Source organism: Manis pentadactyla, chromosome X, assembly GCF_030020395.1.
Source record: "Manis pentadactyla isolate mManPen7 chromosome X, mManPen7.hap1, whole genome shotgun sequence".
NCBI classification, from domain to species: domain Eukaryota; kingdom Metazoa; phylum Chordata; class Mammalia; order Pholidota; family Manidae; genus Manis; species Manis pentadactyla.
The window spans coordinates 5,488,198-5,511,419 of NC_080038.1; the positions used below are offsets into that span (position 1 = coordinate 5,488,198).

At 45.4% G+C, this 23,222-nt stretch overlaps 2 protein-coding genes and 1 long non-coding RNA gene across 9 annotated transcripts in view; 2 read left to right on the plus strand and 1 right to left on the minus strand.

The window, feature by feature from the left end:
• SHROOM2 (shroom family member 2) overlaps positions 1 to 6,194 on the plus strand; it is a 112,793-nt gene extending 106,599 nt beyond the window's left edge. For 4 of the 5 annotated variants that reach the window (XM_036913011.2, XM_036913013.2, XM_036913014.2 and 1 more), the window contains 2 exons: positions 737 to 1,009; positions 3,590 to 6,194. In XM_036913011.2, coding sequence (XP_036768906.2) covers positions 737 to 1,009; positions 3,590 to 3,856 — 540 coding nt within the window. In that variant the 3' untranslated portion in view covers positions 3,857 to 6,194. The remainder of the gene's footprint in view (positions 1 to 736; positions 1,010 to 3,589) is intronic. The other variant, XM_036913012.2, reaches the window with a different exon arrangement.
• Positions 6,195 to 8,829: 2,635 nt separating this feature from the next.
• LOC118926311 (uncharacterized) lies at positions 8,830 to 11,666 on the minus strand. 3 transcript variants are annotated; one of them, XR_005030409.2, is made up of 4 exons: positions 11,174 to 11,666; positions 10,198 to 10,550; positions 9,852 to 10,043; positions 8,830 to 9,755 (listed from the first exon to the last, which is right to left on the minus strand). It is a non-coding gene; the product is annotated as an uncharacterized LOC118926311 (long non-coding RNA). The 3 variants fall into 3 exon arrangements; XR_008995047.1 differs by having other exon boundaries at positions 8,830 to 9,752; positions 9,852 to 10,550; XR_008995046.1 differs by having other exon boundaries at positions 9,852 to 10,550.
• A 6,636-nt stretch (positions 11,667 to 18,302) lies between these two features.
• LOC118926310 (uncharacterized) lies at positions 18,303 to 20,577 on the plus strand. Its single transcript, XM_036913010.2, has one exon. The coding sequence runs from the start codon at positions 18,327 to 18,329 to the stop codon at positions 18,966 to 18,968; it is 642 nt and encodes a 213-aa protein (XP_036768905.2). The 5' UTR covers positions 18,303 to 18,326; the 3' UTR covers positions 18,969 to 20,577.
• Positions 20,578 to 23,222: the final 2,645 nt, after the last annotated feature.

The window sequence follows — 23,222 nt, forward strand, 5'->3', positions numbered from 1 at the left end:
AATCATTTAAAGGCCTGGCAGAAGGGGAGAAGTGGGGAGTTGGTGTTTAATGGTCAGAGTTTCAGGTGGGGAGGATGAAAGAGTTCTGGACATGGATGGTGGTGATGGTTGCACAGTGTGAAAATAACAAATGCCACAGAATGGTACCCTTAAAAATGAGTAAAACTGTAAATTTTGTATACATCTATTTTACCGCATTAAAAATTATTTATGTGCATGTTGGTCAAGCTGAAAGCACTAAGTTATTCTACAAGGCTGTTTTCATTTAAGTCCATTGATTTCCTTCATTTGTCTTGTTTTAATTGCTATTTCTATGTAGACAGGCCAGTGCTGCTATAGAGTTAAGTAGTGGACTTGAGACTCAATAACTTGTATACATGTAAGGCTTTAAATTGGCAGCTTCCAAAGTATGAAGCACAAAGTATCCAGCAAGCCCCAAGAATCGTGTAAAGATATAGGGTTGACCTGAGGTTCAGCATGATTGCCCTGAGGGCCAGCTCCTGGATTGTCTGATGGGACTCGAAAAGGATGAGAATACGTTTATTTCTACATTAAATGCCGAAGGATTAAGCAGGAATCGTCATCCTATCCCTAGATTTATATATGCTCTGTTATTTGACGATGCAAAACTCACTGGTTCAGCTGAATTCCACACAGATCCCTTATGTGGTGAGGTGAAGGCCCCGGGTTGGGGCGCTGTTAATGAGTGTGTGCGTGTCGCCCCGTGTCCCTGCAGCAGGAGCTCATCGAGAGCATCAGCCGCAAGCTGCGAGTGCTCCAGGATGCCCGGGAGAGCCTGCTGGAGGACATCCAGGCCAACAGCGCACTTGGGGACGAGGTGGAGGCCATCGCCAAAGATGTCTGCAAACCCAATGAGTTTGACAAGTTCCGGATGTTCATCGGGGACCTGGACAAAGTGGTGAACCTTCTGCTGTCGCTCTCTGGCCGCCTGGCCCGGGTGGAAAACGCCCTCAATAATTTGGATGACGGCGCCTCTCCTGGTGATCGGGTAAATACAAAGGCATTTGACCTGTATGTCGGGGGCCTCTGGGCAGGTTTTCCTTGGAGCGTGAGCGCCTTAAAGCCTCACGTGGTTCCTAGCGCAGCCTGTTGTCCTTGTAGTGCAAGGTGCTGTCAAATGTCAGGGGTGCTCTCCCTCCCTTTCCTTGTCTTTGAGGGGAAAGGTGCTGCTGAGATGCAGTGAGTTGAGAGCCACTTGCCTCATCGGACTGCAGGGCTGCTGATTCAGGAAGAACCGGTGACTCTCTGTGACCTGTTCTCGTGAATTCCCATTGATCATCCCTGATAGGTGTCTCATCCTAGAAAATAGTCCTTTACTCTTCTTAACCATGTGTAAGTGGGGCTCATCCCCTCCTTTACAAATTATAAGTTCTTACTGACAGTGGTATTTGATTATTATTGTGGCTGCTTTTATTTAGCAGGAGTGTGGAGAGCTGTCCAGAAAGAGCCAAAGACTTGTCTGACTTCTCTCCCTCCCCAGAGGTGTGCAACTTTTGACACTTCTTAGTAGGCCTGGGTTTGTTTTTTCACATAAAAATACGGAAAATGGTATCCATCTTACTGGCTTTCCTTCGTAGGTCAAATATCAGTATAAATATTGGTTCTTGCTATATAATAGGCCTTCAGAATGATCATCTTTATTAATAAGACAAGTTCTCTAAAAGGGGAGCAAAAAAGGCACCCCTCCAGCTTATTCCAAGTGAGAGTGGTTTTAGATTATGTAGAAAGATCTAGAGCATGGCTTTGAGGCTGCTGTTCTTAATCAAGTCAATAGCAACTATCATTAAACATACTATATAAAGGTTTAAAAAGTAACTGGGGTTTTAGACCCTGATCCCTTTGGGTTATTCTCATATTCCATTTTGCCATCTTTATCAGAGAGACTTATTTGTACATATTTGAAACACTCTCAAGCACTGACTTAAAGGAAAAAAGAGTTTTGTCTTGGCAACTCATCTGTCATTTGTCTTTCCCTCCCACTGTGTGGATCCAACACAGACTTATTTGGAATTCTAGGGAGGTGGGAGGAATCCCATTAGGGTCCATGCACATGGTCCTCCTGGATTCTAGGCTCTGTGGCCCTTACTGGATCCCTACGGGCCCGTTTTAGAGATGAGGGGCAGACAGACGGGCTGTTACCGCCCTCGGCTGTGCATAGTGGATACAGCTCCAGACCCGACAGGCATGCACTGCCATGGCCAGGGCCAGCACTGTGGCCCGGTCTCCATGCAGCCAGCGCTGGATAAGAATCTGGCTCAGGAGGCTGAGGTGTGAGGAGGCTAAGGTTTTCAGAGAGAGACATGCTCCCAAGTTGAAAGACAAGGAGTCCGGTTTTAGAAGGCTTCCTCCATCTGCCCAAATAGAAAATGAACACATGGGCAGATGCAAACCATGTGGTCCTCCCCACGGCCTCTGCAGCTTCACGTCACTAGTGACTCCCACTGAGTGTAAGGCCTGAACAGTCTTTCTTGAATCAGTTGCTGTCTGTTTCCCTTTTGGTTGGAAATCAGTCTGCTTTGCCTTGCCTCTTTCCATGAAAATACAGTGCCTCTTTTCTTCCATAAGCTCCTGAAGTTCAAGGTTTCCCCCTGACGTCAGGAGGGTTGGTGCGGTCAGGGGCACGTGTGGGAGCTGCACACTAAGAGCACTTTCTGTTTTCAGCCACTGTGTGATAACAGGAGCAGCTCGTCTTAAGTGAGGTCTCCCTGTGTGTCCGCACTTTGCCCAGCACAGCCGCATCCCCGATGCTCACGGCGTGGCCGTCGGTAATCATGGCTAAGTTGCAGAGTGGCAGGCAAACAGCTCTTGTCCTGGTGCCTGAGTGAAAATCAAACTCTCACAGCGGAAGTGAACCCTGGGTACCCCCCACAGCAGACACTGGAAGACATTTAATATGTTCACCTCTTCCTTAGTCCTCATTAACGTTGGAGATTGTGGGCAGGGCAGGTGTGTGGGCCGTAGGCTGTGTGACTGTGAGTGCCACCTCATCTGTGTCCCCCAGAGTGGGGCCCTTGTAAGGAGCTAGGGAGCCTACCCCACAGCCCTGCACCTTGCTCCTCCCTCCCCCTGCTCGCTCGTGCATCCTCTTCTGCAGGTATGCTCACAGGCTGCTCCTTCCAGCAAGAGGGTTTAGAAATTGTGCCCTGAGATTCTTTAGAACCTTTAAAGTCACCCTGTTGTCACAGGTGGGCCTCTGAGACACGTAGGATCCCTACGTGCTTTGTACCTTTGAGTTTCTGCCAATTCTGTAGTTTGTAGTCCCTCCATTACTCTGACCACCCTTCTCGTCCGGCCTAATCCTGTTAGCCATTCAAGGCTGGTGGGAGGAGCTGGGTGTGGGAGAGGCTGGTGAGCCCTTACAGAAGGCCAGTGGCTGGAGCCCACTGCAGCCCAAGGTGCCTTCTGCCCACATCCCGAGGATTTCTGTGCTGATCCATATGATCTCAGCTCCCTAACTGGGATGTCAGGGTCTCCTTTGGACCAGCCCCCGAGGCACCAGCACTTTTGAGATGTTGGCCCGCACCCATGCTTCAGCCCTGGTCCTCAATGGGCTTGTTTCTCTCTGCAGCAATCTCTGCTTGAGAAGCAGCGCATCCTCATCCAGCAGCACGAGGACGCCAAGGAACTCAAGGAGAACCTAGACCGCCGGGAGCGTGTCGTGTTTGACATCCTGGCCAGCTACCTCAGCGAGGAGAGCCTGGCGGACTATGAGCATTTCGTGAAAATGAAGTCAGCCCTCATCATCGAGCAGCGGGAGCTGGAAGATAAAATACACTTGGGCGAAGAGCAGCTGAAGTGCTTGTTCGACAGCCTTTATCCAACAGGAGGCAAATAAGAGGGGCCCTCCCTGGTGGAGGATGCAAACAGGGTTTTTGAGCTCCGTTCCCGATGATGCAAGTGAAAGCTGCAGCCTGTGTTGCTGTCCTGTGGGGAGACACCTGCCATTGCAAAATGGCTGTTAGCAAAGCAATATATTCTTATTAGGGGGGATGATTTATTTAATTTTATCATTTCCCTTTTGAACGCTGAGCAGAACGTCTCACCGTTAGCCATTTCACTTTGCAAGTGGCCACACTGGCACGATGCTCGGCTGAGGGGCTGCCCTGACCGTACAGACAGTGGGCTCCAGTCCCGGAGTGCATGCAGGTGGTCACTCGGTGCTCTGCCGGGCCTCACGTCTCCACGTGCTGCACCAGCTGTTCGGGAAGCAGCTGAATGTTCCAAGTGCATGAGGGGGAAATCCTGGTGCATATCTTCACTTGTGGTTCCTCCAAGGCGTGGGCTTCCATGTTTCATCCGTCTGTCCAGTGGTATTGAGCATTTGTGTGTATAATGTAACGGTGTCCTCTGACCCAGTGAAAACCACAACAATGATGACGATGAATTATTAACATTTTGGAAAGGTGAATAGTTCCCAAGTGGTTAAAAACCAACTTTGAAATGAATAACCTTCGTGTTGGGTTCCCTTGTTCTAAAATTACCACTTAAAACAATAGTGTGCATGCTTTCAGACACACTCATGCACCAAGCAGATAGCTTGAGTACTTCTCACCTGACATCATGGTTCACATCATGTTTTCCTGCAATGTGAAATTACTTGGTTAAAAGTGTGTCTAGTAGTAATGTGCTTGCTAAGTATTTGTTTCAACTGCCTTTTTGTTAAATCAGTCTTTCCCTAGAACATTGATCTTGTATGCATATGATCATTAATGATAATTGGCTACTTTCCACTCTTTGCCTCCTTAAATCTATTACTATGCCACGAGAATCACATTCCATTGACTGTCAAACCCTTCCTCTGGTTTTTCAGGGGTCCCATGGACTATATAAAACGTGATCTTTTTCTGCCACGGAATTACAGATTCTGTGCACATTTGATGGGTTGAAATCACAAGATTATAAAGAGAGTCGAACTCTGACAACTCAACAGAGAACAGATAGCCCAATTAAAATGTGGGCCAAAGACTTAAATAGACACTTCACCAAAGAGGATGTATGCATGGCAAATAGGCACACGAAAAGATCTTCAATGACTGGGTTATAACTTATTTTTATCTGAATTGTCGTAGAGCTGGTGTATATCTTCCCAAATACTCATCTGATTAAATGCATGGTTAATGGCAGGTGAACCCCTCAGGTGATTTCGTGTTGAGGTGGTCTGTGGACAGTTGACCAAGAGATCACTGAAGTCCTCATCGCCCCTTGTTCCCACAAGAGTTTTCCCACAGGTGGGGAGACATCCCTTTGTCAGCAGTGACTGCCGCCTTACCAGAACACCTGTGGTCAAAGTGTCTTGAAGGACAGTCGTCTGCGCCTCATGAGCCAGAGTGGGCGAGCTAGACTTCTGAGCCGCGGTGCTTGGTCCACACACTCCGTTGTGGGGCGCAAACCGGCGGCTGCAAGAAGGGGCAGGCAGTAAGCACTCTGGCAACCTGCCCACGCCCAGGGCACGACACTTCCGTTCCAACTAAGCTGTTTCTGGCTTGAAGAACTCCTGTTCTGTCAGTGAAGTGTCCTCCTTTCCACCTGGTGTAGCCATGTGCTGTTGAAAGCCAGTCACATCAGAAAAGGTGAAGCTGGCTGTCCGCCAACCTCCATCTTTCTCGCTCAGGGAGACAGCCGCAGTGTCCTTTTAACTTAGACAACGCTTTTCTCTGTGATTCTGTCCCCTCGTATGCAGTACTGTGGTCATCTTGATAATGTAGGTAAAATGTGAATAATGGAATGTGTGTGTCTGTGTCCAGCCTTTGGGCATCTTTTGAGGACTGTCATGCACAGCAGTACATGCTGCTGTTTTATGCTTTTGGCAAAGCACACGTAATCACACAGTCCTGTCCATCCCCCATTTGCCTCTTCAGTGTCCAGTTAGCAGGGACCCACAGATTGCAGTGAGTCCGTGTACAGAACTGTGTATATAGCCATGTGGTTGCACAGACAGTCTGGTGCTAATGTTTTGCTCTTAGCGTTGTGAGGTGATGGCAGATCACTCACCCTCTGTCGTAGCTCAGCTGTGGAATGCTCTGTGTAGCAAGATGTCAGGCTTATGGACTGTGGCTTTTGTCCTGCACTTCGCCGTGGAAAATGTGTACAGATCTCATGCTCCACCATGACCACTTACCTCTCAACATATCCCGCTTGACTCTAACAAAATAAAAGGTGTCTGAGTGAATGGAGCATGTCTTTGATTTCCCTACATCTCTCTGTAAAGAATTGGTATAGCCTCACGATAGGTAAAAGTCCTGAGCCACTGATGAGTTGTGGAGTGGGTTATGTGTGTGTGACTCTTTACACTAGTCTAGTTGAGGCCATATTTGCTGTCAGGAAAAAGAGCCAGAGATGCTGCGCAGCAAAGCTGTGTAACAACAAAACCTCAACAGTGCCCGGTGAGAAGTGTTGCTTTAGCTCAAGAATTTATACATGCCTCCGTGTGACCTCATCTGTCTCCCGGGACCAGCAGTCCGCCCTGGGGGTGTCAGTGGCAGATGCTCAGGAGCAAGTCCAATCAAAGGTGCTTTCACTCATGTGGGCGTGTCCCAGCTGTAGCCTTCCATGGCCAACCCCGGTGCCCGGGCTCAACCGAAAGCCCGGGTGTGGGATATGCTCTGCCTTTTTAACAGAAGGAATCATAAGGTCATGTGGCAGGGAGTGGGCCCAGGGAGGGATGAAAAATTGGGGCCAGGTTGATGGACTGTATTTCCACACCAGTGTCCATGGGCAATGGAGCAGCACGAAAGCCCAGTTCCTGGACCCAGAATCCCAGTTCCCGGAGCAAAGCCCTCTTGCTGGCTAGTCATATGGCAGTGGGCAGGCACCACTCTGAGCCTGTTTCCTGCCTTGTCATCAGAGAAGGTCTATTGTGAGGTCAAGTGGACTAGTGTACATTAAAGTGCTTTGAACCCGGGCCTGGTTCGGGAAAATACTACATAAACATGGCTCTTCTGTCTTCCTTCTAGTCTGGACCTGGCAGATACGCCTTTGCTGCCTCAGAACAAATCTGTCCAAGCCACCCAAGAGCTGGAAATTTCTTTTAGTTGGTAGGATTGGAAAGGCATCTGTTCTGGAGCAGGTTTGTGGGGCTTGGAGGTTACACAGTTGAGGGGGGATTCTTTTTAACAAAAATTCCAAATTAGAGTATTTGGAATGGGAAAAAAAGTCACGCAGATTTTAAAAAGCGTGCTCACACTGATGAACTGCCTTGGGGACAGTTTTGTCTGCTCTTTAGCGTGGGCCCATCAGACTTCTTCAGGATGAGTGGCATTGGGGACACAAACGCAGTCTAGGATGTGGGGACATAGCAGACATTGGCTCTGTCTTCAGGCCTGTGTGTTGTGGCATTGCACGTCTGTATCCTACAAATACAGGCATTCTGAGCATGTCTTTGCTGCATTTCCCGTTAAAGAAAAGCAGTACACGGTGTGTATATCCTTATATGTGCTATGCCGGGAGTCACAGCAGCCCCCACGAACACCCCAGCAGCCCCAGGCTGTGTCATCCCTACTCTGCTGTCTCTGCACCAGATCCCACCTGAGCCAGAGGGAGAGAGACGGAAGGCCTCACTGAATGCAATGACAGTATCTTTCTTTGGCAAATTTCACCAAAGCGTAGGGTGGTGTAAGCACGTCACCGGCCCCACCAGGACCTTGGAAGGGCTACGCCATAGAAGGCCTTGAAGCTGAAGCTTTGAGCTCCACGGTCAGCCTGTTTCTAGCTTAACCCCAAACGGGATGCCTACTGAAGAGCATTATCCAGCCAAGCAAGGCCCACATTGAGAGGCGCCGGCCCCCATTGGTAGGCGTTCTCCATGCAGTTCACAGCACCTGGATGGAGACAAGGATGCCATACACGGTGGTCTGAGGACACAACCAAAAATACATGAGGCACACCCAAAAAGAGTTTCTTGATAGGTGCTAAGGTGAAGATAAAAAGGTTTCTTCAAAATTGGAGGAAATAAAGGCAAGTTGGCAACAATGCAACATGGGATCCTAGATTGAGTCCTGGGTGGACATAGGACAGTAGTTGGTCCGCTGATGGAATTCAAATAAGGTCTTGAGGTCATACTATTAGGTTACTGATTTCCTGATTCTGATGATGGTACTGTGCTGTTTCCATCTGGGGGAGGGATATGTGGACATAACGGTATTTGCAACTTTTTTGTAAGTCTGAAATAATCAGAATGAAAAAGTTAAATGCATTTTTCAGTTTTGAAAGAGGTTTTCCTTTTTCCTCATCCAAAGACCTTTTTCTCGCATCTCGTAACTCTAGTGTTGGATCTGATATCTTGAAAGGCACTTGAAAGTGGCGTTCCCGTGCTTTATAACCAAGGATACAGTGTGTGACCCAGCCTTGCATAATGTGGGTCACGCTTGCATGCATCTCTAACGTCAACACCTGTAATGCTTTACTGAGGTCGGGCGTTGCTGGAAGACACTAGAAGCCCGCACGGTGGGTGCCATGCTTAGTGCTGGTCTCAAGCCTGGCACAAGGTGGGCGACCTTCTGACACGTGACATTGAATGGGGGGATGAGTGGAGTAGCTGGGGTGTGCAGCGGGGACAGCCGAGCAGGGGGATAAGGGGCATTACGATTAGCACACATAATGTAGTGGGGTGGGGGCACAGGGAAGGCAGTATAGCACAGAGAAGACAAGTAGTGACTCTATAGCATCTTACTATGCTGATGGACAGTGACTGTAATGGGGTATGTGGCGGGGACTTGATAATGGGGGAATCCAGTAACCACAGTGTTCATGTAAGTGTATATTAATGATACAAAAAAAAGATTAAAAAAACTAAACACATGACTGAAAAGATAAGACGTTAATAGGTTAAAAATTAGACACACTCAGGTTCACTTCAGAGCCACCCACTGAGGATCACATTGAGAGAAAGCTAACATGGGATGTCCTCCCCAGAGAATATTTACTTTAGTCTTTGAGAACATAGTGTTTGAAAAATTTCCCCTCCCTGTGACAGAAGTCTATCGGCAGTTTAAAATAATGTGTTTCAAAATCATTGCCTGTGGGACCAAGTGGCTTGGGTGTTCCGGGAGAAAGTGAGACGGACCCTTTGCCGTAAGGGCTTTGTATTCTGATTGGTGGGGAAGAGTTTGTGAAATTTTAATAGCATTCTTCAGTAAATATCCTTTCTCTGCTGACCATTATCTGCATAATGTCCTTAGCTCTCAAGCACTGGGAACCAGGAAGAATTCACTCCCTTTTCCATTTAGTTAAAGTCCTGGCTTCCTTCCCACGGCTTTGAAAGGAGTGGGATGGGGCATCTGGGGCCCATTCAGACCTTCAGGGCCAGCCTTGGACCAAGGCCCACATATACTCCATGCAACTGCAAGAAATGCTTGTGAAATGTTTCCTAGGGAAACATCACGTGTCCCCCAATGAAATATTACCCTACAGTGGGTCTAATTTAGGCCAACCAGACATACAGAGGCTTGGAAACGGGATTTGTGTAATTTAAGAGGATCCAACCATTAAATACTTGGAGAATGGAAGCTCTTAGAAGACATGCTTGTGAGGAACCCAGTCTCTCACAGAAGTGAGGTGGGGACCCTGCCAGAGGGCCGCATGCCTGCCACCTGGTGGTTTCAGGGGGAAGTGACTGAATTGGCTTGGGCCAGGGAAAGTGCCCCCTTGACCGTCTTCTGCCTTTAGTCTCCACGGAGGGCAAGATGATGGTCATCCAGTCAGACACAAAGGTGAGGGGGTCACAATGTCAGGGTCTGCTTTGGGGGAGCAGGGTAAAAGGAGAAAAAAAGGAGTTTCAAGACCTGAAGGAACTTTTGGAAAGATTCTTTAAGGGAATCACTTAATTTCCTTACAGGAATAAGCAAAGATAATGTGTCCTGTGTGTTCCCTGTTGGTGCTCCACAGGTGCTGTAAGGCCTGGTGGCCTTTCTTGTATTCTTTCCCCTCACTGATCCTTCTAAGGTCACTAGGAGCCAGAAAGGTGTCATATGGCCTTTGGGGTGGAGGCAAAAAGAGAAAAATTCCAGAGTGCTGGGTGTTGAGACCTGGAAGGAAGGAACCACACGTGATGGTCCTACCAGAAGTAGGGAGGCAGGTGGCACAGGGCCATGCTGGCATCTCCAGCTTGGACTCTGAGGAGACCCCAGGGGGTGACGCTGTTCTGAGTTCAGTGTTTGCTGGTTCATGAATCGCTGTTACCTTTCTCTTCCCGGCAGCCCCACGGCAGCTCTGGGGCGGTGCCGGGGTGACATGGGAAACACGGTGTTCCTGTGGTGGAGAGAGGACACAGGGTGGGTGTCTCCCATTTTCCACATGAGAGATCAAAATATAGAGATCCAAAGCGGCTTCTCCCTGGTTGGAGGTGGAGCTGGGACAAAACTGCAGGTGCTCTGGTGCGTCCTCTGAGCGGCTGGAGCAAGCGGTAGTGTCACCTGCCAGAGAGCTGTGTGCTCCCTACGCTCGTTGTTCACCTGGCTGAGCTGTCTTGCTGGAGACTTCACACATCACCCCGATGTCCTCTGCAGGTGCATCTTAGGACACATGCTCTTCCTCTACAAGACAAGGGCGAGACCTCTGGAGCCTAGAAGATTCCATCTATCTGCCTTTCCTAGAGTTGTTTAGCCTTTTCCTAGGAAGAAGGCTGTCCTACGGAGAAAGTCAGGGCAGCAGCAACAGCGTGTTTGGTTTCTCTGTGAAATGTGAAAAGCCTGTGTAGGCTCCTGACTGGCTGCACTTCTGACAGAAACCTAATTCCACAAAGCATAGACTTCATATACTGCTTGAGCATAAACATCCAATTAAAGAGAAAACATACACCTTATATTTTAGTAGCAAAAATTCCTCCCCTTAGCAGCACTGAACTAAGATAACCCAAATGTTCATCACCGGGAGAATGCATACAAAATGGGGTATGCCCCCCATAGAATGGAATGGTGCACAACGATAAAAGTGACTGATGTGATGGTGCAGTTAGCCATACAGGTGACTCTCAGTGACACTACTCTGAGCCAAAGAAGCCAGACACCAGAGATACACACTGCGTGTTTCCATTTATATGAAGTAATAACATGCAAAAATCATGTGTGGGGGAGAAATGAGAAGAGTGGTTTGGTCTAGGCCCTTAAAAAAAGAAATTTCTAATCTAAAAAGACTTCTCAATTCTTCAAGGGGTTACCGGCTGAGACGCTGTTTTTCCCAGGATTGTGTCTTGGAGGCTATGAAGAATGACGCCAGCATATAAGAGTACAGAGCAATCAGCAAAGCTCTCTTAATTAGTAAAAAAGCAAGCCCCTCCTACATAGGAGGGGCTCCATGGGAGGATGACGGCTAGGCTGTGGAGTCTGGGGTTTATATTGGCTCCTGAGAGGAGGAAGTCCCACCCCCCGGACCAAATAGAGAACTGAACTTATGACATCCACAACTCGCTCCTGATTGGCTGGGAGTACAAGTCTTCATTTGTATAGGGCATAACCAATCAGAGCTGAGGTCTATCTACCTAAGCCTACTTTTGAATGACTGAGTTAGAGTGGAGCTTTTTGAAATTTACAAGGACTCTGAACAGCTACCTGTCCGTGGTCCCTCTATCACCCGCTTCAAAGGGTTTGACTTCCCTGGTCCAGCGTCTCTTGTCACGTGTCCACTACCCAGAATTCACCAGCTATTCCTGGTAGTCATGGAAACATAAGAATGTTTTATTTCCTTTAGAACCTGGCAGTTACCACTCTGAACTTCAGAGAAATACAACTCTTGCCTTTGTTGTGTTTTAGGGGGCACCATTGTAATTTATCTTTTTTGCCGTCGTTAAGGAGAACTTTGAAACTTCTTGGGTCACTTTACTCATTCGTCTTCCTTGTGAAAAGCTGAAAGTTCACTAGATGAGTCTGCAAAGGAGGTAAGCCCCAGCCGCCGATGACGATCTTCCCATGTTGGGTATGTCTGCTAGCCTCTGTGCTATTGGCTTTTCTGAGGCCATTTGAATATTAATTTGAATGTCAGTTCCAACTCACAATACTGGGTAATGTCATCTCCACCATCACATCAAACTGAGTGAGTGTGTGAAAGTAAAAGGCTAGCCTGTGCCTTACAAATGGAAGAGATGGTGTCGCCAAACCTCGGTGTGTCATTCCTTCAACAAATTGAGCACATCTTTGCTCTTTATAAAATACCTGCTTTTTTGTGATACTTTATTGTAATAAAATACATATAACATAAAATTTACCTTTTTAACCATTTTTAGGTATTCAGTTCAGCAGCATTAACAGCATTCACGCTGCTGTGCAACCATCAAAACCATCCATCTCCAGACCTTCATGGTCTCCCCAAACTGAAACTCTGTCCTCACTTAACTCCCCATTCCTCCCTCCCCAGCCACTGGCACCCACCATCTACTTTCTTCATCTAAGAATCTGACTACGCTAGGTGCCCCAGACAAGTGGAGTCCTACAGTATCTGTCCTTTTCTGACTGGCTTATGTCACTGAACACAATGTCCTCAAGGTTTATCCGTGTTGAAGCAGGTGTCAAAATGTCCTTCCTTTTTCAGGGGCTGAATAACATTCGGTTGTGGGGTATGGACCACATTTTGTTTTCCCTCTCATCTGTGAGTGGGTGCTTGGGTTGCTCCCACCATTTGGCTATTGTACATAACGCTGCTATGAACATAAGGGTGCAGATATCTGTTTGACTCCCGGATTTGTCTTCCTTTGGGTGTATATACCCAGAAGTGGAATTGCTGCACCACATGGTAATTCTGTTTAATATTTTAAGTAATTGCTGTACCATTTTCTACAGCAACTGCATTTCACACCCCCTTTAGCAATGCACAATGATTCCAATTTCTCCACATTTCTGACTACCCTTGTAAATTTTAAATAAAAGCATTAACTTTTAAAAGGTTTTTAGTCATTGAGATAAAGGAGACAAGGAAGCAGGTATTTATACTTTCTCATACGCTACTGCCCTGCAAGGTTCACTTTCATTTTTTTATGGGACATGGAGAATGCCAGAAATAGCTGTAGTTGTAACTCACATGGGCTTTGTCTATTTTTTTTTTGGTATCATTAATCTACAATTATATGAGGAACATTATGGGGTTTTTTTTGGTATCATTAATCTACAATTACATGAGGAACATTATGGGGTTTTTTGGTATCATTAATCTACAATTACATGAGGAACATTATGGGGTTTTTTTTGGTATCATTAATCTACAATTACATGAGGAACATTATGGTTACTAGACTCCCCCCATCACCAAATCCTCCCACATATCCCATTACAGTCACTGTCCATCAGTGTAGTAAGATGCTGTAGAATCACTACTTGTCTTCTCTGTGTTGCACATCCCTCCCCGTGCCTCCCCCCACATTATACATGCTAATCATAATGTCCCCTTTCTTTCCCCACCCCCCTTATCCCTCCCTTCCCACCCCTCCTGCCCAGTCCCTTTCCCTTTGGTAACCGTTGGTCCATTCTTGGGTTCTGTGATTCTGTTGCTGTTTTGTTCCTTCAGTTTTTTCTTTGTTCTTATACTCCACATATAAGTGAAATCATTTGGTACTTGTCTTTCTCCACCTGGCTTATTTCACTGAGCATAATACCCTCTAGCTCCATTCATGTTCTTGCAAATGATAGGATTTGTTTTCTTCTTATGGCTGAGTAATATTCCATTGTGTACATGTACCACCTCTTCTTTATCCATTCATCTACTGATGGACACTTAGGTTGCTTCCATTTCTTGGCTGTTGTAAATAGTGCTGCAATAAACATAGGGGTGCATCTGTCTTTTTCAAACTGGGCTGCTGCATTCTTAGGGTAAATTCCTAGAAGTGGAATTCCTGGGTCAAATGGTATTTCTATTTTGAGCTTTTTGAAGAACCTCCATACTGCTTTCCACAATGGTTGAACTAATTTACATTCCCCCTAGCAGTGTAGGAGGATTCCCCTTACTCCACAACCTCGCCAACATTTGTTGTTGTTTGTCTTTAGGATGGTGGCGATCCTTACTGGTGTGAGGTGATATCTCATTGTGGTTTTAATTTGCATTTCTCTTATGACTAGCGATGTGGAGCATCTTTTCATGTGTCTGTTGACCATCTGAATTTCTTCTTTGGAGAAGTGTCTGTTCAGCTCCTTTGCCCATTTTTTAATTGGATTATTTGCTTTTTGTTTGTTGAGGTGCGTGTGCTCTTTATGTATTTTGGATGTCAACCCTTTATCGGATCTGTCATTTATGAATATATTCTCCCATACTGTAGGATACCTTTTTGTTCTATTGATGGTGTCCTTTGCTGTACAGAAGCTTTTCAGCTTGATATAGTCCCACTTGTTCATTTTTGCTTTTGTTTCCCTTGCCTGGGAAGATATGTTCATGAAGAAGTCACTCATGTTTATGTCCAAGAGATTTTTGCCTATGTTTTTTTCTAAGAGTTTTATGGTTTCATGACTTAAATATTCAAGTCTTTGATCCATTTCAGATTTACTTTTATGTATGGGGTTAGACAATGATCCAGTTTCATTCTCTTACATGTAGCTGTCCAGTTTTGCCAACACCAGCTGAAGAGGCTGTCATTTCCCCATTGTATGTCCAATGGCTCCTTTATCCTATATTAATTGACCTTATATGTTTGGGTTAATATCTGGACTCTCTATTCTGTTCCACTGGTTTATGGGTCTGTTTTTGTGCCAGTACCAAATTGTCTTGATTACTGTGGCTTTGTAGTAGAGTTTGAAGTTGGGAAGTGAAATCCCCCCTACTTTCTTCCTTCTCAGGATTGCTTTGGTTATTCAGAGTCTTTTGTGGTTCTGTATGAATTTTAAAACTATTTGTTCCAGTTCATTGAAGAATGCTGTTGGTATTTTGATAGGGATTGCATTGAATCTGTAGATTGCTTTAGGCAGGATGGCCATTTTGACAATATTAATTCTTCCTAGGCAAGAGCATGGGATGACTTTCTACTTGTTAGTGTCCTCTTTAATTTCTCTTAAGAGTGTCTTGTAGTTTTCAGAGTATAGGTCTTTCACTTCCTTGGTTAGGTTTATTCCTAGGTATTTCATTCTTTTTGATGCAATTGTAAATGGAATTTTTTCCCTGATTTCTCTTTCTGCTAGTTCATTGTTAGTGTATAGGAAAGCAATAGATTTCTGTGTGTTAATTTTGTATCCTGCAACTTTGCTGAATTCAGATATTTGTTCTAGTAGTATTGGAATGGAGTCTTTAGGGTTTTTTATGTACAATATCATGTCATCTGCAAATAGTGACAGTTTGACTTCTTCTTTACCAATCTGGATGCCTTGTATTTCTTTGTGTTGTCTGATTGCCGTGGCTAGGACCTCCAGTACTATGTTGAATAACAGTGGGGAGAGTGGGCATCCCTGTCTTGTTCCCGATCTCAGAGGAAAAGCTTTCAGCTTCTCGCTGTTCAGTATGATGTTGGCTGTGGGTTTGTCATATATGGCCTTTATTATGTTGAGGTACTTGCCCTCTATACCCATTTTGTTGAGAGTTTTTATCATGAATGTATGTTAAATTTTGTCGAATGCTTCTTCAGCATCTATGGAGATGATCATGTGGTTTTTTGTCCTTCTTTTTGTTGATGTGGTGAATGGTGTTGATGGATTTTCAAATGTACCATCTTTGCATCCCTGTGATGACTCCCACTTGATCGTGGTGCATGATCTTCTTGATGTATTTTTGAATTCGGTTTGCTAATATTTTGTTGAGTATCTTTGCATCTTTGTTCATCAGGGATATTGGTCTATAATTTTCTTTTTTGGTGGGGTCTTTGCCTGGTTTTGGTATTAGAGTGATGCTGGCTTCATAGAATGAGTTTGGAAGTATTCCCTCCTCTTCTATTTTTTGGGAAACTGTAAGGAGAATGGGTATTATGTCTTCTCTATATGTCTGATAAAATTCGGTGGTAAATCCATCTGCCCCTGGGGGTTTTGTTCTTGGGTAGTTTTTTGATTACCGATTCAATTTCATTGCTGGTAATTGGTCTGTTTAGATTTTCTGTTTCTTCCTTGGTCAGTCTTGGAAGGTTGTATTTTTCTAGGAAGTTGTCCATTTCTTCTGGGTTTTCCAGCTTGTTAGCATATAGATTTTCGTAGTATTCTCTAATAATTTTTTGTATTTCTGTGGGGTCCATTGTTATTTTTCCTTTCTCATTTCTGATTCTGTTGATGTGTATAGATTCTCTTTTTGTTCATACGTTTTTTATGTGAATTAATACCATCCAACTTCAGCACAGCTGGGAAGCTGTGGGTCAATAGCAAGGGCTCTGGAGCCTGGTTTTGCCATGTGTATCTGTGTGACACTGCTCAGCTCCCTCATCTATACCACAGGGGGCATAATTGTGCATCTGTCATTTGGCTGCCATGAGGATTGAATGTGTTGATATTCATAAAGTATTTGAAATAGGGCATGACCTATACAAAGCACAAGATACACCTGTAATGCATATTTGGTGAGAAGTAGGGATTCACTGGACTTTGTTCAGAGGCCCAAACAGTACATAACTATGCCTCTGTTACTGGAGGTGCTTCTCTTTCTGTGAATCTTTTAATTGGCTGCACCTTTCGCCTTCCTGTTCATTTCCCACTGCTACAATGAATATTGGCCATTCTCCAGTCTTCTGAACTCTTCAGTCCTTCTACAGGACCCACTGGTAAATTGTAAACTAACATCTAGGGACTCTTTCAATTTGGTGTTCAGGGAAAACGGGTTCCCACCCCACCAGTTTTGACACAGATGTCCCCAAACTTCCCCAAGCTGGCACATTTCCCTGCAACTGTAACATTCTCCTTCCTGATTCCTTCACTCTGTAAAACCTCACTGGTCCTGTGGGCCATTCCCTCGGACCTTCGTTGGCAAGGAAGTCTTATTCCTGGGTGGAGAGGTAATCAAATTGGCAGCCAGTCCCAAACCCATCTTGCTAATGTCACTTCCCAAGCAGTACAGCTACTGCCCCCAAGCAATTAGAAAGACTGTGCAAAAGTGGAAGCAGTGTTGGGAATATCAGGCTTCAGAGCAAGGTGACACAGTCAGGCGGCCTCTAAAATCTGCATGGCAGGTGCCTAGGTTGCCCACACACTGGTCCACCCTGAGCAGACCCTGCCGCTTTCCCTTCTGCTAATCAACAAAGGAAGAAGGCCTAGGAGTATCATTTCCTGATGTTCTCTGGCACGTATTCCCAAGGATTCAAAGTGAGAAGAGATCCAAATAAGGTGGTCACAGTCTCCCTGGGAGCTATCTACTTCATGCAAAATACATCTGGATATTTGTTTATTCTCTGTTTATGTTGAAAGAGAAGGGCATAAGGGAAGGGAAAAGATTTTTTAATTGTTATAAATTTGAAATAGTCTTTTCTTCTAAAAAAAAAATCAGGACATTTTTAAGTAAAAAAAAAGCCAAAATCAAAAGGTGGGATTTTGAGCAAGCGATGGGTAAAAAATTAATAGGCATGACTTGCTGTGTGAAGATCTTCAAGGTCATATTCATTCTGTTCTTAATTATAAACGTATGTTTTTCATTAAAACCATACAAATGTTTGATTCTTATTTACCTATTATAGAAAAATAGGTAAATAAGAATGAAAGTCCCTACCCTTCTCCACCGGTCTCCCCAGAATTACTCTTTCTGTGTGCATCTTTCTAAACTTTAAAAAAACTATTGTATGGACCTATTTGTATATATATAAAGAAAATTAGCCTGTTTGGACACAAATGGATGTATCATGTGTATTATTATTTATTTTGGTTTTTTGGGTATAAAACAAGTTTCCTGAGACGATCCAAATGGATTAACTCATTTTTGATAATGGCCATGGAGATACTCCACCATAATCCTGGATCTAACCTGGTTTTTTTAAGTATTCCTCTAATAATAGACATTTAGGTCACTGCCAATGTTTATGATAAATGGTGCTGAAACTAACGTGTCTCTGTGCCATTTTTGCAAATTCTTATAAATACCTCAGTATGAATTCCTGGAATTGGAGCTGCTGAACAAGCGTATGCACATTTGAACTTCTGAAAGATGCTGTCAAATTATGTTCCAATAATGCTTTGCAAATTAATATACTCACCATGGTCAGGGATTTCTAGGCATCTTATTCTTACATAAAATATTTAGAACACCAGTTTACGGCCAATGCATCTATAGAACACTTCAATGCACCTTTTAGACAAGGACAGTGTGTGAATATTAGCCCTTGATAAACTGCAGCTCATTCCATCTGTTTGTTTTTTCTCTCTGGTGTTCCTGGGATGTCTTCATGATGCCTCTACCCTGTTGTCAGTCAACCTGAGCGGAAGCACTTCTTCGTCAAAATGACGGGCCTCCTTATCAACATTTTGGTCTGGTCTCTGGGCATAGCCCTAGCCAGCAGCAGATCCTGGCGCGTGTGGGAATTTGACAGCAACATTGCTCCCGTTGTGTTCATTGGACTTTGGGATGCTTTCTATTTTCATAACATGAACATCTCCAGCTCACTGGCTCAGCTGCGCATGCAGAGCAGTCTCAACGGGAGCTGGGTCCTTTCGGATGAAATTCGGTATGGGCGGGACCTGATACTGCTGGCGAATTGCATGGTGTTCGTCACCTTCATTTTTGTCTCCAAGGCACTTTGGGTCCACTGGATCACTGACGCACACCCAGAATTCCTCCGATTTTATTACAAAATTGCCGCCTCCTTTCTTTTCTTGAGCAGCATTAGTGACATCACTGCAGTGACAATGAATTTCTATGTGGATTTTTATGGCCAAACCACCCTTGACTTTCCACCTAGTTTTCCTGTTAAAAAAGAAATGCTAGTAAGGAAACGCTTCACCTATGTGTTCCCACTAGGAATTACAACGGCCGTCCTCTCGCTAATAAGTGCCACCTTATTCTTCTATGACACATGTTCAATAAAATGGTCAAATCGAGTGAACGCCATGCCTACGGCCGAACTTCCCCATGCTTCCGTTTAGAGGAAGACTGAATGGGTTGCTCTTCGCAGTTGCTGGCATTCGTTTTCGTGAAGGAACTCCTTATGTACACATCACATTGTATCATCTGCCCAATCTCCAGACTCAGGGCTGCTCCCACGCGCAGCCCCCGCCCACAGGCAGGTGAGCGGCAGGCCCTGGTCACGTGGCCCTGTGGAAATTGGGGCGCTGGGCACCCACTCAGCCTACTGCTTTGGCCGCTGCTTTTACTGTAACCAACAGCCTGTGTCTCTCACCGGGGCTCCGGTGCCTTCGGCCAGGAGATGGACAGGGAACTGACTTGTTACCTTGCAGGAGGGTGACGTCTCAGTGCCTCCGCGGTTCCTGCTTGACAGGAGTGAGTAGAGCCTGGGAAGTGTAACTACCACCAAGAGCCAAGCTTCTGTGGAGGGACCCAGGCCACTGGCCGCACACGAGCGCCACCTGCCCTCGGGTCGGCACAGACAGGTGGGCCTCGCAGGCCCAGGGCGCCAGCGGGGACGGGCGGAGAACGGACAGGGGCACAGGGCAATGAAAACCTATGTCCACACAGAAACTTGTACACAATTATCTGTAGTAGCTTTAGTCATGATAGCTCAAAACTGGAAATAACCAAAACTGTTGTACGAATAGTCTATGAAATGTCAGATGAATAGTGAAACTGCGCTTTGTTTATACCATAGAATATAACCTAGCAGTAAAAACAATAACAAAGTAAATAAATAAAAGGCATCCAAATGGGAAAGGAAGAAGTGAAAATATCTCTATTTGCTGATGATGATCTTCTATGTAGAAAACCCTAAAGGTTACACACGCGTGCACACACACACACACACACACACACACACACACACACATCTGTTAGGACTAGTAAATGAATTCAACAAAGTAGCAGGATTCAAAGTCAACACACGACAATCAGTTGCGTTTCTATACAGTAACGATGAACGATTTGAAAAGGAAATGACAAGAACAATGCAACTTACAATAGCATCAAAGAGAATAGAATACTTGGGAATTAACCAGCGAGGTGAAGCAGCTGCGCAGGAAGAGCTAGAGGACACTGCTGAAAGAAAGGAGGATATCAACAAGTGGCCACACAGCCAGGGGCATGAGCTGGGGGGCTTCAGGTGGCCGAAGTGCACCGCGCCCTCCCTCGGAGGGCCCTCAAAGGACAACCGTCCTTGCTACTTCTTGGGAGGATGAGACCGTCCCCAGCCCCTAACGGTGGGGGTCAATACTGGAGTGCTCCTCACCCAGGAACGTGCTGTTTCTCCCTAGCTGGTCGGTGTCTGTAATGTTGCATCAGATTTTACACAGCACGTCTATGGGTTTGTGGCACTACGAGGAGCATGGGGTGCATTACCTCAACCTGTCCAATTGCCAGACCTGAAAGATGGAGCCTGTTTCCAATTTTTCAATATTATAAATAGGGTATGATGAATATCCTTGCCTAGTAATCTTTATGCACATCTCTGGTTATTTTCTTTGGACAAATGCCTAGAAATGGTCAAAGAGTCTGATGAGCATTTTTAAGGTGCCTGCTGTATAACGCCCCACCACCAGCCCCAAAGAATGGCTCGCTTTATTACATTCCCTCAGAATTCCTGTTTGCTGGCACCCTCACCTACATTTGGAAACTTAAAAAAAGATTCACCATTTAGTTAGATGAAAAAAACGGTGGGAAAATATTTTTTACACTGTTACCTGGTTAGAAAAAAAGTCAAAGGAAGAATAAAATTGTGTGGCATGTGAAAATGATGTGAAATTCCAATTTCAGGGTCCGTAGAGACAGTTGTCTTGGTGTGTGACCACATCCATTTATCTGCACATTGCCTCTGGCGGCTTTCGAGCTACAACGGCAGATAAGTAGTTGCGACAGAGACCCATGGCCTGCAATGCCTAAAATATTTACAATCTGATCATTTACAGAAATGGTTTGCTGACGCTTGTTTTAGATAAAATCAACCCATACGCAGATACACCGTGGTAAAGTCATACAATGGTCCTAACCATCACTGAGAACAAATGAATTACAAGCACGCGCAGCAACATGAATGGATGTCACTGACATGAAGCCGAGAGAAAGAAGCCAGACACCGGGGATACGTGTAGCATGTGTCCGTGGGCAGTGTAGTCGCCGGGCATTTACAACAGGCCCCAGCGGCCCAGGCCTGTGGAAGTCAGGGACAGCTGAGGGTGGGGGGGTGTCTCAGGCTGATCTGGGTGCCAGGTAGCTGCAGGAGTTCACTGTCAAAACTCACTGAGGTCCCCACTGGTGGCTTGCTCACTTGCCTGGTGGTGAGCTGTGCTTCAGCCCAGTTTTAGAAAAAAGAAAGAAAGGGATGGGCCACTGCTCGGCCCCATCTGGGAACAGGCAGTTAAGGCAAAGCAGGCCAGGAGCTCTTCGGCGTTTCCTCCCGTTCTGTTTCTGAGCTCTTCTTCCCTACCTCAGCTTCCGTGGCTTTCCTCATTGCCTCCCTTCCCCCGAGGCAGGGGGAGGAAGTCCTCGGCTGCCACACTTATTCTGCCATGAATAAGAAATAGTTTGCTGCCACACATGTCTATGCATTTGTCACACATTATTTATTGCTATGTAATAAATCACTTAAAAAATTAATGGCTTAAACGACAAATATTTTATTGTGCACTCATGACTCTGTGAGCTAGGCAGGGTTGGATAGGTGATTCTTCTGCTCCCTGTGGCATTGGCTGCGGCCATGCCCTGGGCTGCATAGCTGCCTGGGATGAAAGGTGAAAGAAGCCTTAACTGAGGTAGTTTGACTCCTTTGGGCTCCTGTCCTCATGGCTCTCTTGGGCCGCCTTATAGTTCAGCAGTCTCAGAGTGATCTGACTTCTTGCATGGTGGCTGATTTCCAAGACCAAGAAAGTGGAAGTGCCAGTTCTCTTAAGCCTGGGGATGGAAGTCTGAGAACATCACTTCCACCACCTTCTATAGGTCAGAGTCAGCCATAGGTGTGCTCATTCAGGAAGAGAAGAGATAGGCTCCCCACCTTGATATGAGGAACAGAAATGCATTTGTGACCTCCTCTAATCCGCTCACAGCCTTAGGGTGATGGTGGCTGAGCTAGTTGGAGCTGACCACACTTCCTGGAGCCCCTAGGGTGCCAGGGCCTCAGGTGATCGCAGCAGACCCCCTGCCCTCTTGCATACCCTGCGAGACTTCCGTCCAACCATTTATGTAACATTTACATTAACCCAGTAACAAGCACACACATACCTCAACAATTTATAGAGACAGTTTATAGAATATATTGAATTGGAACCTGTCAGCTTTTTGTTTAAAACAAATGCTCCTATGTACTCTGTTGAGCGTCAGACTCAAGCACACAACAGCACAGCAACAGCGATGGCTGTTACCCAAACTCTTGTCTAGACCAATGCATCCTAAACGCTTCTGTGCATGTGGATCACTGGGAATCTTGTCAAAAGGCAGATTCTAGTTCTGCAGGTCAGTGAGGCTGAATGTGCTGCTCTGTGGATCACACGGTGTGACTCTGACTGTGCCTATCAGACCACAACGGAATTCAAACAATCAGAAATCAGGAACTTCCAAAGCACAGGCTGGCTACAAAACAGGGCTATTCAGACCCCCATCAACACTCCCTAGTTAAATTGGCATAGAGCTAAACTTGTCTTTTATAAGGAACATAAATTCATTAGTTAGGGATGAAATAATTTACTCCGATGACAAGCGATCACACACAAATTTATAAATGGATGAGAACATGACATGGGCAGAAAATTGGATTCAGATTATGCAAAAAAAATAAACCCACCCCCAAGAGGCAAGCACTTTAGGAGGAATGCACCTTGAATCATATCAGACCTTATCATCTCAAGGCAGGCTCTGGAGGGCTGAGCAAGGTTTTTGAATTTGGGTGGCATTTATTTGGTAAACAATATTGGTATTTGATCATATTATTGACACAGGGTTGTAAGGATGAACTTGACTTTTTTGTGTGTAAGCATAGTAATTTGGACATTGTACAACCCTTCAGAGGTGGTGATCATAGCCCCCCGAAGTGGAATGGGGTGTGTGTGTGCACAAAAAGATTTATTCAGTTTTACAAATTTAATAGTCAATTTATTTAAGTTACAAGTTCAAAAATGCCTAGTTTTTCCTTAATCTTTTAAGTTCAGCCCAGAAACCTTATTCTTTTTTTAAAATATTCATTTTTTAAGTCTAGCAAATAATAACTAACTACCATTTTTAAGGGACCTTTGGAAAATACT